This window comes from Clupea harengus, chromosome 1 (genome assembly GCF_900700415.2).
Source record: "Clupea harengus chromosome 1, Ch_v2.0.2, whole genome shotgun sequence".
In the NCBI taxonomy this organism is placed as follows: Eukaryota; Metazoa; Chordata; class Actinopteri; order Clupeiformes; family Clupeidae; genus Clupea; species Clupea harengus.
In genome coordinates this window covers 19,116,910-19,130,726 of record NC_045152.1, presented here as the reverse complement: position 1 = coordinate 19,130,726, position 13,817 = coordinate 19,116,910, and the positions used below count along the sequence as shown (strand labels likewise).

General features: G+C 48.3%; 1 protein-coding gene across 2 annotated transcripts in view; it reads right to left on the bottom strand.

The window, feature by feature from the left end:
- helz (helicase with zinc finger) overlaps window positions 1–13,817 on the bottom strand; it is a 35,195-nt gene that overhangs the window by 15,222 nt on the left and 6,156 nt on the right. For both annotated transcript variants that reach the window (XM_031569988.2, XM_012825833.3), the window contains exons 3-16: window positions 12,596–12,632; window positions 11,413–11,537; window positions 11,081–11,137; window positions 10,867–10,915; window positions 10,664–10,739; window positions 8,491–8,689; window positions 8,039–8,146; window positions 7,471–7,777; window positions 6,879–7,146; window positions 6,211–6,547; window positions 4,542–4,672; window positions 2,764–2,943; window positions 1,726–1,827; window positions 514–692 (exon numbers count right to left, since the gene is read on the bottom strand). In XM_031569988.2, coding sequence (XP_031425848.1) covers window positions 514–692; window positions 1,726–1,827; window positions 2,764–2,943; window positions 4,542–4,672; window positions 6,211–6,547; window positions 6,879–7,146; window positions 7,471–7,777; window positions 8,039–8,146; window positions 8,491–8,689; window positions 10,664–10,739; window positions 10,867–10,915; window positions 11,081–11,137; window positions 11,413–11,537; window positions 12,596–12,632 — 2,155 coding nt within the window. The remainder of the gene's footprint in view (window positions 1–513; window positions 693–1,725; window positions 1,828–2,763; window positions 2,944–4,541; window positions 4,673–6,210; window positions 6,548–6,878; window positions 7,147–7,470; window positions 7,778–8,038; window positions 8,147–8,490; window positions 8,690–10,663; window positions 10,740–10,866; window positions 10,916–11,080; window positions 11,138–11,412; window positions 11,538–12,595; window positions 12,633–13,817) is intronic.

The following is a 13,817-nucleotide window of genomic DNA, read 5'->3' as shown; positions in this document are numbered from 1 at the left end:
TGTTTATCTGAGCCTGCTCTGTCTGCCTCTGTGACGACTCCTCCCAGACGCGGGGAGCTAATGATGCTGAGCCCATTGGACAGGTGAGGCACGTCTCTTAGCAACAGATGATGATGTGAGCGGCAGCATCGAACACTGTTAATAAACTGGCGGATGGGCTCTCTCGGGGGGTGGGGGGGGGCGAGCTGCTCTCTATTGCTCTCGCACAGTCAGCGTGACGCCGGGGATGTGTGTCGCTTGGCGACCGCTGCCATCGGCTCACACGCAGTCTGGCGCGCTTCATCACCAGTATCTGGTGAAGGGGTTTGAGAGGTCTGCGTGTGATTGTGTATGTGTATGTGCGTGCGTGCGTGCGTGCGTGCGTGCGTGCGTGCGTGCGTGCGTGCGTGCGTGCGTGCGTGCGTGCGTGCGTGCGTGCGTGCGTACGCACGACAGGGATGTGGAGCACCAGTGGGCAATCACTAACGTGACTAGATGAGCATGTGTGTACGTTTGAGTGTGTGTGTGTGTTACCTGGCTCTAGGTCCAGCTGGCAGAGGTACTGCGAGGTGCTGAGAGTCACCACCACCACCCGGTGGCGCTCCACGTCCTCCCTCTGGGGCATCTGAAAGGTGTAGCTCGTGTTGGAGATGAGGCAGTACTGCTGCACCAGAGGATGCACCGTCTTCACCCAGCGGTTCTTAAAGTAAATCCTACACACACACACACACACACACACACACACACACACACAGTATGTAACATCAAACAGATATTAAAAGAGATGTATCATCTAAACACAGGTAGAGAGTAAAATCACCCAAATCCCTCAGACAGACACATTATCCAATTACAGAAACAAATCTGGTCATCAGTTCAGCCACAGCCAATAGCCTGTCACATGAGGATGAGTAAGAGAGCGACACAGACACACAGAGAGAGGCACAGACATAGACCCAGAGAGAGGCACAGACACAGAGAGGCACAGACACAGACACACAGAGAGAGGCACAGACACAGACACACAGAGAGACACAGACCTAGAGAGGCACAGACACAGACACACAGAGAGGCACAGACACAGACCCAGAGAGGCACAGACCCAGAGAGGCACAGACACAGAGAGAGGCACAGACACAGACAGAGACACAGACACACAGAGAGGCACAGACACAGACACACAGAGAGACACAGACCTAGAGAGGCACAGACACACAGAGAGACACAGACCTAGAGAGGCACAGACACACAGAGAGGCACAGACACAGAGAGGGACACAGACACAGACAGAGGCAGAGACACAGACACACAGAGAGGCACAGACACAGAGAGGCACAGACACAGAGAGGCACAGACACAGAGAGGGGCACAGACACAGACACAGGCAGAGACACAGACACAGAGAGAGGCACAGACACAGAGAGGCACAGACACAGAGAGGGACACAGACACAGACAGAGGCAGAGACACACAGAGGGGCACAGACACAGACAGAGGCACAGACACAGACACAGGCAGAGACACAGACACAGACACAGAGAGAGGCACAGACACACAGAGACACAGACCCAGAGAGGCACAGACACAGAGAGGCACAGACACAGAGAGGCGCACAGGCACAGACACAGAGAGGCACAGACACAGAGAGAGGCACAGACACAGAGACAGACACAGACACAGAGAGAGGCACAGACACAGACCCAGATAGAGGCACAGAAAGGGAAGAGACAGAGATGTATCCAGTACCTGAGGGGGCGAGCGTGGGGGTTGCCTGTCTCTACATAAGGGTGCAGGTAGTCCTTGATGTAGAGATCTGCAGCACTGTTGGAATGGGTGCAGATGAGAACCCTGAGAAGGAGGAGAGAAAACACAAACATTGACCATCACATATACACTTAATTTACAGAGAACTCCATGAAGACATCACATGCAAACAAGGCATCCAAAGATACAGAATATAATTTAATATAAATAGAAAACATTACTGGAACTAAACAACGCATCAGCTCTGAAGGGAAATGCACCTCCACACACTGCACTTTATCAGGATGGTGCACTGGTCTCAGGCTAGCAATACTCATTCATGTTGAGAGTCAATATGGACCATGGTGAATTAACCCTGTTCACTATTCATGTTGAGAGTTAATATGGACCATGGTGAATTAACCCTGTTCACTATTTCCACCACTTCAGAGGCGTGGTGCCATCAGCTGCAGATCCACCTCCACTAGAGGCAGAGGACCCCCCTCTTCTCCCTCTGTTGGGGTGACCGCACACGGGGTTGAGGAAGGAAACGGCTGACTATTGGCTCAGCGAGTGGGGAGCTGACAGAGTGTTGTAGACCCTGTCGGAGACCCTGCTCGTGCCTCACGCAGACGAGACCATTTCTATGTTCTCGCCATGGCAACGTTTCCCTTTCCAACTCAAATGTCACAAAAGCCTTTTCTCCGCTCCGTACTGCTGCCTTTTGCTGTTTCACTGCCTCTACAGGCCCTCAGAAGCATGAATGGCGGCCCCAGCAGGTGCCTGCCGACTCACGCTGCTCTGGTCCAGCGGCAGAGCGGAGGTCGGACTCGGCTAACGTGGAGGCGTGATAAAGGCGGCAGCAGCAGTGGTAGCAGTGGACTCAGCTGGTGTTCGCGAGAGTGAGAGGCCAGACTCCGCCTGGGCTGGGGGTGTTATAGCGAGGAAGAGGAAGAGAGAGAGCTGGTGTGGGTGGTTGGAGGTGTTCGAGCGAGGAAGAGGAAGAGCTGGTGTGGGTGGTTGGGGAGACGTTAGACCTACCTGTTGCCGGGCTGCTTGAGGATGTGCTTGACGGCCTGGGCGAGGGTGAAGGTCTTGCCCGTGCCGTAGGGGCCGATGATGAGCACGGGGGGCAGACACACAGACAGGGGGGTGGTGATGGCCAGGATGGCCTCCTTCTGCTTGGCGTTCAGCCGGGGGTCCAGCTGCTCGTCCCATTGCCTGCACCAATCAGAAGAAGGATACAAGGTTTGGAAAAGGCTGTGGCTATTGGGCCAGATGTTGCTAAAATATCATCACTGTTATTTGACAAAACTGTTAGCAAAATAATTAACTGAAAATTGCACTACCAATTAGCATAACATATGTCCTGCTCACTGCCTATTTCAAAATAAAGTTCTCAGCTAAAAAAACCTCGTCAGTTGTAACAATACACTTCATTCTCATACCACCATGACTACCTTAATGGAACATTGTTGCATGTCGAAACAGTGGGGGAGAATCCAATGTGTTATACACGTGAGATCAAATCTACACCACAACGCTTCCTGTCATAGAGCCGGGAGTCCGTGTGTGACAAGAGTGGTTTGCCTTTGTTCCTGTCTATTCACACAACCTCTGCGGGCCCACTCCTGCCACTAGCTCTGCCTGCGGCGTCTCATCTCGCTCAGCCCAGCCCTTTGTTGTGTGACTGCTGCCTGCGACGGGCTCCATGATTCAGGGAGTTTGGAGACGCTGCTGACGGCTCCTGTGGGGAGGGGCGCCCCTCGCCGACACCCAATGGTTCCCAATCACAGTGCTGACGGGGGACCCGCTATTGTTCTGAGACTTGTTGAATGCGCACGCCGAGCGCTGTTTAACGTCACTCGAACCCTTTCACATGACTCATTGGAGAACGACAATCAAGAAAACACACACACACACACACACACACACACACACACACACACACAATGACCACTTACATCCGCCAACAATTGCTTCAGTGAAACTAAGTAGATCTGTTATTGCAAAGGCAATACAGTGTGTCTGAGAGAGCAACACTATCAGCACTGTCAAGTGTACTCGAGAGGCGTCCCTGCTAGCACAGCACACCTGTCTTCATACATTTACATTTAGTCATTTAGCAGACGCTTTTGTCCAAAGCCACGTACAAGGGAGAGAATAGTCAAGCTACGGGCAATAGAACCTGGTGTAACAATAAATACTACTTTACATAAGAAATATAACAAAATGAAATAAAAAAAACAAAAAGAAGTGCAGAAATGTAACTGCTGTAATTGCAAGTTATGCAAAAGTCGAAGTGCCAGTTAGGACGGGAAGTCTTCAACAGCTTCTTAAAGGTAGAGAGGGACGCCCCTGCTCTGGTAGTGCTAGGTAGTTCATTCCACCAACGTGGAACTACAAATGAGAATAGTCTGGACTGCCGTACTTGCACAGACGGCAGTGCCAAACGACGCTCACTAGAAGAGCGCAGCATCCTGGGTGTAACATTTGCCCTTACAAGAGCATTTAGGTAGGTGGGAGCAGAACCATCAAGCACTCTGTAGGCAAGCATAAGTGACTTGAACTTAATGCGAGCAGCTACCGGCAGCCAGTGGAGCTCAATGAGTAGCGGGGTGACGTGTGCCCTTTTCGGTTGGTTGAACACCAGACGCGCCGCCGCGTTCTGGATCATTTGTAGTGGTTTCACCACGCAAGCCGGCAGGCCCGTTAGGAGGGCGTTGCAGTAATCAAGGCGGGATCATACCTGCCTGACAGGCGTGAACTGTGTGTGTGTGTGTGTGTGTGTAGTGTTGGTTGGGGGGGGTCACACTTGCCTGTTGGGGCTCCAGGGGATGGTGGGGGTGAGGTTGACGTCAGGGAAGAGCAGACCGGTGTCCTTGACGCGGTCCAGGGCGTAGTGCATCTCGCACAGTGGCAGCCGGTTCAGCTGAAACTGCAGCTCCACCTGTTAGGACAGACATGATGATACAGCAGCAGCATTAGCGTCTGTTTCCCATGGGGGCCGAGCCTCGAGTATCCACACAGGAGGCACCCAGTGCCTGGTGCTACCTGGAGTCCACACTCAGGGGTCGAGAGGGATGTTGCTAAGAATGCTTGGCTGCCAATAGTCACTACAGCAGTGTGAAGGGAAATATTCAGTCAGTCAGTGTGAAGGAGCCTTTCAACCTGTGCATTAGAAGAATATACAAAGGAGGACAGTACGGCCTGTTTGATGGTGACATTCAGGGGCGGCTCAAGAAAAGTCGTCTGAGAGAAAGCTTTGTTTGCCGTCCTTGACCGCAACAGCAGACATTTAGAGCAGGGATTCTGGGAGATGCTCTCAGTGGCATTGGCAAGGATCTCTCACTTCTCTTCTCTTGTCCTGTCAGGTCTGGCTGCTGTCTACAAGAATGTAGGGCAGGCCTCCTTGGTCCACTTCTCTGTGTGTGTGTGTGTGTGTGTGTGTGTGTGTGTGTGAGCTCCTTCAGCCATCTAAGAAAAGAGCACTAGGACGTTGCCCATAACAGACTGAATTGTGACTGGAGGAAGGGTATATGAACACAAGTTCACACACACACACACACACCTACCTACACTCATAGAACACTTTACTGGTCAACACCAATGCTTTTCTGCATAAGACAAAAACACTGTACCGTGAACATCACAAAATATATCAGCTGGCTTCCCCCGCCGACAGCTCCAGCTCTGCCAGATTCAGGACTGGCCACTGCCTAATTCATTTTGTGTGGGTAGCTCTTGCGTGAAGTTGCCAGGAGATGATCAACGGTGAGACAAATAATGAATTTTCAGCTGCCTCCCCCAGTCCTGCATGACTAACATGGCATAGCTCTCTCTCTCTCTCTCTTTCTTTCACTTTCCTTTGTCCAGCCTTTCCATGTATCTCTCTCCCTATCGTCCGTCCATCCGTCACTAACTATCCTCTGTCTCTCTCTGTCATTCTGTCCAGCAGCAGGCCTGGTTACAGCAGCTACTGCCTGCATACCTCCTTAAGGATGGAGGAGGCTGGACAAGGTTGAGGTACTAGGGTGCAACACACACACACACACACACACACACACACACACACACACACACACACACACACACACACACCTGTGCTTAGAGCTTAGAGTTGTTTGGTAATAATGGAGGGGGCTGGGCCGAGCCACGAGGACTGGCAGGGGTGTTCCTGTTTATTTGAGAGGTGACGCACGCAATGCACGTATGTGCTAATCTGTCAAATGTGCTGGTGCGTGTGTGTGTGTGTGTGTGTGCGTGCGTGCGTGTGTGTGTGCATGGATGAGTATGAGGATGTGTGCGTACGTGTTTGTGTGTGTCTGTATGTGTGTATGGATGAGTATGAGGATGTGTGCGTACGTGTTGTGTGTCTGTATATGTGTATGGATGAGTATGAGGATGTGTGCGTACGTGTGTGTGTGTGTGTGTGTGTATGAGTATGAGGATGTGTGCGTACGTGTGTGTGCATGTGTGTAAGCTCACCTGTAGCTCGCGGTCAGGCAGGAGGTTGAGCTCCCCACAGCAGTCCCTGCAGACGCGCAGGAAGATGTAATCCTTGGTCTTCTCCTCGATCAGTGCCTCGTACACACGCTCTTTGCTGCCACCTGCTGGATGGTTACTGCGCTCGCGGTCCAACGGCTGCAGCAGCACTGAGTTGACCTTGGTCATGACCAGCCGGCCAGCCAGTGTGTCCTCGGACAGCGTCTCCGTCAGCTTGAAGCGGCCAAAGAGCTGCCCGTTCTGGGCATACTTGGCTCCACCCGAGATGCCCGTCAGCATGAAGCTGTTGACCAGCTGAAGGCTCACCTTAATGTTGAACCTGAGAGAGAAAGCAGCCCAGGGGGTTTAAACAAGAGCAGCTACTCAACCTACATTCTTCAGATGAAGATGTATAAACACCTACGTCCCAGTGGACAATAGAGCACCATGACCCAATCAATCTGTCCGTCCAACTGATCAACACCACAGACACATGCCAAAGAGGAAGTCGACTAATTCAGTCGCACCACATGGGAATGCATTCTCAAGTAATAGATGAAATGTTCGGAAAAACATAAATTCCAAAATAAATAAATGTATTAATTAAACTTGTAAACAAAGTTCCCTGAGAGATGCCACAGAGGAGAGGAGAGGAGAGGAGGGACACCCACTTGCTGACTTCCTTGTACTGGGCGATCTCCTCGATGTAGAGCAGGTCGTGCAGGCGGGCCTGGTAGTTGTCCTTGGTGAGGCCCTTGTCCAGCACGGACTGGGTGAAGAGCTGGTCGGCGGACAGCGGGATCTGGTAGCGGGCCAACAGGCTGCGCTCCAGCTCGCCCGTCTCGTTGGGCGTGAACTCCACGATGGTCTTGCAGGACGAGTCCCAGCGCTTGGCAGTGATCAGCAGCTGCTGCCGCGCCTGCATCAGGTGCTCCAGGTCTGATGGACGAACAACAGACAGCATGTCAGATATGATACAGTCAATCGCATATAAACAAGGGATCAGGCCTAGGGATTAGGACCAAGGGATCAGGACCAGGTCATTTATGAGAGAATGCAAACCTTAGTGCTTGAGAACAGAGAAAAGACAGATGTCTGTAAACTTCATCTTATGCTCCCAAATGTATATGTATGAATGTATATGTTGATGTTGCACATCAGATTTGGAAAGATAAAATGAAATGTTCACCTATCCTTGTGTCTTGCCCCTGTAGCCAGTTTGAGAGGGGTGCTTTACTACTTGCACCTCGTGCGTTTGTTTACCTTCTATAGAGGCTGCGTCGACCAATACCCTCTGCGTCAGCACGGGCTCGGAGCCGAAGTCGAACACCACAGTCTGCCGGAAGGTTCCGAAGATCTCTGTGCTGAAGACAACGTTCACCGTGTACAGGCAATGGTCCATGCCGTTGGGCGGCACCATACCAACACCGCCGCTCCACTCCTGGCACCCCCCTGGGGACACGTCCTGGGGCACCAGAGAGGAGGTGTCGCCGGCCGCCACCCCCGTAATATAGAAGTGTGGGCGGTTGGCGTCGTAGAGCAGTGCCACACGCTGTAAAGCGCGGGCAGGCTGGAGACAGATGGTGGGGAAAAGGGGTTGGGAAGAAAACGACCTCGTTAATATCATATGAAACACCTGGCCTAATCAGAATTATTTGATTCTGGTATTTTATCAACGTTCTGCAGCATTCAATGACTATCGCACACCAAACATATCGTGACATATCTTTCCACAACATGTAGACATTTTGAAATGTTTCAAACACAGTCAGATGCTGTGAGTAGTGACTGTGTGTTTGAGTGTGGTGTGTGAGAGCGTTACAGGGCTTACCTTACAGAGAAGAGAGAAGGTCCATGCGTGAGATGACTTTTTGGAGGTGACAGTGACTGACAGGTCTGAGCTGTGCTCGACGCTGACGCCGTCTAAACTGTCACTCAACTACAGGAGATAAGACGAGGAAAAATGTCCATTAGACTGAATCGAATGAAGACAATGTTCCTGGAAACAAATTCCCTCAAGGGACCTTAAAGCAACACATCTTTGCAACATATTCATTCATAAAGGAAGGGTCCTCATAGCTAAGGATGTACTTTTCAGTGGCACATTTACATGTAGCATGCTTAGCAACACTTGCCAAACTATTAAGAGTAATGTTATCTACGTCAAACAAAAACAAACTGTGCTAAGTGCTATGTGCTAAAGTGCTTAGAATGCAACCACATTAGTTTGGAAACACATTGAATCTCATAAGCAAACAAACAACCCTCTGAAGGTGTCCTTACCACTCTCTCGGGTGTTAGGGAGTTGATCCACTTCTCGATGAGCGACTCCATGTAGTTCTCGGTGAAGCTCTGCCTCTCCTGCTGCTGCTTGAGCCGGATGAGGCGCGAGGCGTACCGCTGCTGCCACTCCGTCAACTCTTCCTGCGAGTGGGCCGACGTGCACTGGGCGCCATAGCGACACAGGCCCTGCTCCAGGTACCTGAGGGGATGGAGGTAGACCATGAGAAACCCCATCAATGAGTGACATTCATTACGATATTACTATATACTAAGACACACATAACCCTACTTTGACTAAGTGTGATTGAGATACCAAGGCGATGCTACTTCACTCATCTGTCTCATGTTACTGCAAACACACAACATGTTACACACAGTAGCATATACTCCATAGGACTGCAGCTTTACTGAGAACAGTATAGATGAGGGTTCCTTTGAACACATAGCTAAACCTGCTCCGAAAACCAAAAAAAACACAACATCTGAGGAGTTGGTGTGTGTGTGTGTGTGTGTGTGTGTTCCTGCTGCTCATCTGGGAGCGCCTGACACTGGCCCAGTGCCGCTATCTGGCCCTAGTGGTCCAAACTCAACACAAATACACCGCCCGCCCGTCAGTGTTAGATATGGCTCAATCCTGCTGCAGCCAAGAACACACAGGATCATCAACATTTGCGAGGGACCTGCACCCTGCAACAGTGTCCTGTGGTGCTGCAACGGCCAAACACAGGGCAGCCACAGGGTTACTGAACAGTGTTCCAGGGGCCTGCTGAAGTTACTGAAGTCACTATATGCACAAATCCTGGTGTGCAAGTGCTAGGACAGTACCTCCGCAAGTACAGTCTAAATAGAACGTCTACATTTATTGTTGAGCAAGTAAAACAGAGAGCAGGAAGGCTGCGTGAGGAATATATTTTGAAAATCTGAAGAAAAACAAAAACAACTCAGAAAACTTACATAAACTACAACTACAACTTTGTCAGACCCAATCATAATTTATAAAGTCCTTATAGGCAAGTTTTGCCACTCGGCAGCCATCTTGACAACACCTCCAAGCAGCTTTTTCAGGCAAACAAGATCAGGCTCCTATCTAAATGAATAGGAGAGATCAGGCTCCTATCTAAATGAATAGGAGAGATCAGGCTCCTATCTAAATTAATAGGAGAGATCAGGCTCCTATCTAAATGAAGGGGGAGAGATCAGGCTCCTATCTAAATGAATGGGGAGAGATCAGGCTCCCATCTAAATGAATGAGGAAAGATCAGGCTCCTATCTAAATGAATGAGGAGAGACCCAGAACTCCACATAGGTTGGTCAAACAGACATTAAAAGTACAACCGTGTTTAAATCCGACATAAACAGTGTGAACCTTGTTTCCCCAACCATTCAAATAAGGCTTAAAAAATACTTTATTCTTCATGTTGACTTGCTCACTGTGCAAATTTGGTGGCGTGGCAATTACTATGGCAACAGTGGAAATAAACAGAACATGCAGGGGAGGTGAAACCTCAGTTATGCGGTTTCCAACAATGTGATTGGTTCTTTATAATACAGGGCAGGACTTCCAACAATGTGATTGGCTCTATATAATACAGGGCAGGACTTCCAACAATGTGATTGGCTCTATATAATACAGGGCAGGACTTCCAACAATGTGATTGGCTCTATATAATACAGGGCAGGACTTCCAACAATGTGATTGGCTCTTCATAATACAGGGCAGGACTTCCAGTTCCCTGCTACTTCCCCCATTCATTTCCCCCTCAGTGATTTGTGTCCTCTTATAACGTCTCTGGTAAAACTCTGCACAGTGAAATAAATGGTAACTTGACTGCATTTATATAGCGCTTTTCAACTCATAGAGCACTCAAAGCGCTTTACAGATGAATGCCTCAGACATCTACCCATTCATACATCGATGGCAGAGGCTACTATCTAAGTTGCCAACCTGCGCATCGGGAGCGGTTAGGGGTTCAGTGTCTTGCTCAAGGACACTTCGACACTTGGTGAGGAGGAGTCTGGATCGAACAAGCAACCTTCCGATTACTAAACGATTCCTCTAGCTCCTGAACCACTGTCGCCCCCATGTAAAATCTAGAGTGTGTACAATTCACAAAATATGTGCTATAGGAGTGTCTGTGTCCCTTTTACAAAATGTTTAGGAGTGTGTGCGTACCTTTTACAAAGGGTATACTCTTCACTGCTGGTGATCCCCCGAGGTGGAGGGCGAAACTGCCATCCCTCCTTCCCATCTGAGCCAGAAAGACAGAACAGAGAGAGGACAACAGAAGGGACAGATCAATAGAACAATTATTCAATTATTTAAGGAGAGAATAAAATCCTCAGAGGAAAAACAGTCTTGGTCAAGGAGCTACTGACCTTCCTCGGTGTCTTCTGTAAATTCTGGCGGCATTTTACTGTTCGCTGCCTGTGGGACAGGGAGGGATTCAGAAAGTTAGATTCAAAATGTAGTGGCCAATTTTAATACTTGGATTTTAATTTGCTCAGTTCCAATCGCATCAATGTTCTTCTGCAGAGGTATAGGGTGATTCTTAGAAGTTGAACATTTTGGGAGGTTACTGAGGGCACTCACCTCAATTTCAGAGAGCAGCATTTTCAATCTGGTCATGTCTTTTGTCATGATTCCGTTCTGAAAAAAACATTTTGATGATGAGTAAACAAAGCAGCATGGCTGAGACCTTTACCGCCCCTCACAACACAGCATGGCAAAAATCCATTCTCACAAACCAACCAAGCGATATTGTCTTGTACGCACTTGTGTGTGTTCTCATTTCTTTCTTAGTTTCAACTGTGACTAATACAAATTGACTCATGGAAAACATGAAGACAAATACAGAATTGCACAACAAAGCCTTCACGGTGACTTTCACACCTCATGACAGCACAGTCGCTCTGAAGCCTTACCAGAGGCTCCCCGAACAGGGCCTTGGACAAGATGAGGGACACCTCCTGCAGGCTCCCGTCCAATACCATGCTCTGGAGTCCCACCCTGAAAGAACCATCCCCCTTGGCCAGCTCCTGGGCAATGACTGTGAGGAGACACAGAGAAAGACATTAAACCATGGGGGAATCACACACGCCCTCACATCAAACTACACATGGACCAACACCAGAACAAAGAGCCTATGACCAGCCCTCTAACCAAGCTGGAAGAATGTGTGTTTTTGCAGTTGAATGCTCTGCTATGCTTTCACCTCCCTACTGCAGCCTACCATGAGTTCTCCTGGTTCAACAATTGTGCTAAGTTGTAAATGCTGGTGAAAAGAACAATCTGTGTGTTATTGTGGGTGTTTTCACACCTTCCTTTAGATCTGCCAGATCTAGATCACGTAGGGGTCTGTCCACAAGTGTGATTCCATCTCTTACTGGATAATTATACCCTGCTCTTACCCTGTCTAACCCATAATTAAACCAGGCCACCACCCCATCACCCGGACATGCCTATAGGCACCAGTCTGCAACCTACAATCACTTTACACCATAACAGCCACAAGGAGACAAGCTCAGGGAGGAGTGGAAGAGCCTGGATCTCAATATGGGAGTTCATTCACCACTATGCCAACAATTGGCCACTTCCTGCAGTGTGCTTTAATCAGGCAAATAGTTTTGGCATCAGCTTAAAATTTATTTTGATAGTATTATATGGTGTGAAGGACAGATAAACACAAAATTCCCACCAACCATCTAGGATATGCACTATGTAGTTCTGTGTTGCAACCCACAAAAATGAAAGAAAAGCTCACACCATTACTAACTGTATAGTCAAGACACCAGTTAGGATGTTAGGAATCCTTTATCAGTGCCAACAGGGCTGGTGGTGTTTGCAGGGTTTTGCTGGCCTTTTAGGTAGTTAGCTCACTAGTTTTAGATCAAAATTCCTTACTGCTGCTTTAGAGGGTTTTATGAACTTGCTAATCTGAACAGTCAGACATTTAAGAATCTTTTTTTCATCAATGATCAAAAATGAAGGCTGAGCCCTTGTCTTTAAATTGTCCCTTCAAGACTTAGCTTCATTACCACCCAGAAAATGGCTCTCATATGTCGTATAAGCCAAGCAAGGACCCTCTCATGCTGGCCTGAGACTCACCATGTTTGCAGTCCTCATCCGCCTGATCGTAGTTCTTCTGTTGGGAGCAAGACAGAATGCAATGAATACTTTGATGATTTGAGGAAAGTACACCATTGTCATGCTTGAAACAAGGTCAGGAAAGACATACAAAACATAGTTCCTTAACGCAGTCTCAGAACACACAGTAACAATCCATTTGAGACCACCATTTCAAACTCTCGGCTCCAATTGGACAAGAAACTGATACTGTCGCAACCTTTCGCCAATACATGAAAATACTGATGGTGTTGGGTCTATGAGGCACATGGTTGATCAGACTGTTCTTGCATTGTCATCATTTAAAATTGTGAATAACCATAAGCCAAGCAGTTTCACTGGATACCTGAAACAACTAGGGTTGCACTGGTTTTATGGTATACCATGGTATGAAAACTGATGTAAATTTCCTCATTACTAGTATTGAAAAAGAAAGCAACCGGACAGAGAATCTCACCTGAGCTTGCACACTTACAGTACTTAAAAAAAAAGTAAACTATTTTAATAATTGTTAAGAGTGGATTACTTGTGATGACATTTCTAACTATTTTCAGAATTTTTACAAACCAAACAATCAATTAATTACTGAAGAAAATAAATCAAATGTATCAAACTTACATTAATACATGAGTAACACTAATCTAAAAACCTGCCTTTCTCTACCTGATGAAAGCAGTCCCAATGTACAAGGTCCCATCAAGAACATACTTTTCCACCAATGAAGTCCCTCACATGTACAAAGAGGTGAGAGCCTGTTTTGAAGAACCGCTGAAGGAAGCTGTGTGGTAAACCTGTGGACCAGCAGTAGTGGAGGAGGGGAGCCATTCATTGTTACAGTTTTACAGTCCACTACCTCATCTCACACTGGCAGCTTAAGTGCCATTGTCTGGAGACTCTTTTTCTTCCTGAAGACCACACCTCAGAAATGTTTGAAAACATGCTCCAGGATTGGAATCGTGGAATAACCACAGACAACGCAACAAATATGAAGGCCTTTTTAGAGTTTCCTTGTGTTTGGCTCATTGTTTTTCGGCCACAATTTAAATTTGGCCAGGAACAAAGTCTTGAAGATCCAAAGAATCTGCTGTCCGAGCATGCAGACACTTTTCCCTCAGGTTTTTATCGAAGTTGGAGGAAGAAAAGAGAAAAAAAAAAAACCTTGTGTGATGCCCTAATCTATGATGTGATTAAGAAGGTAGGGATC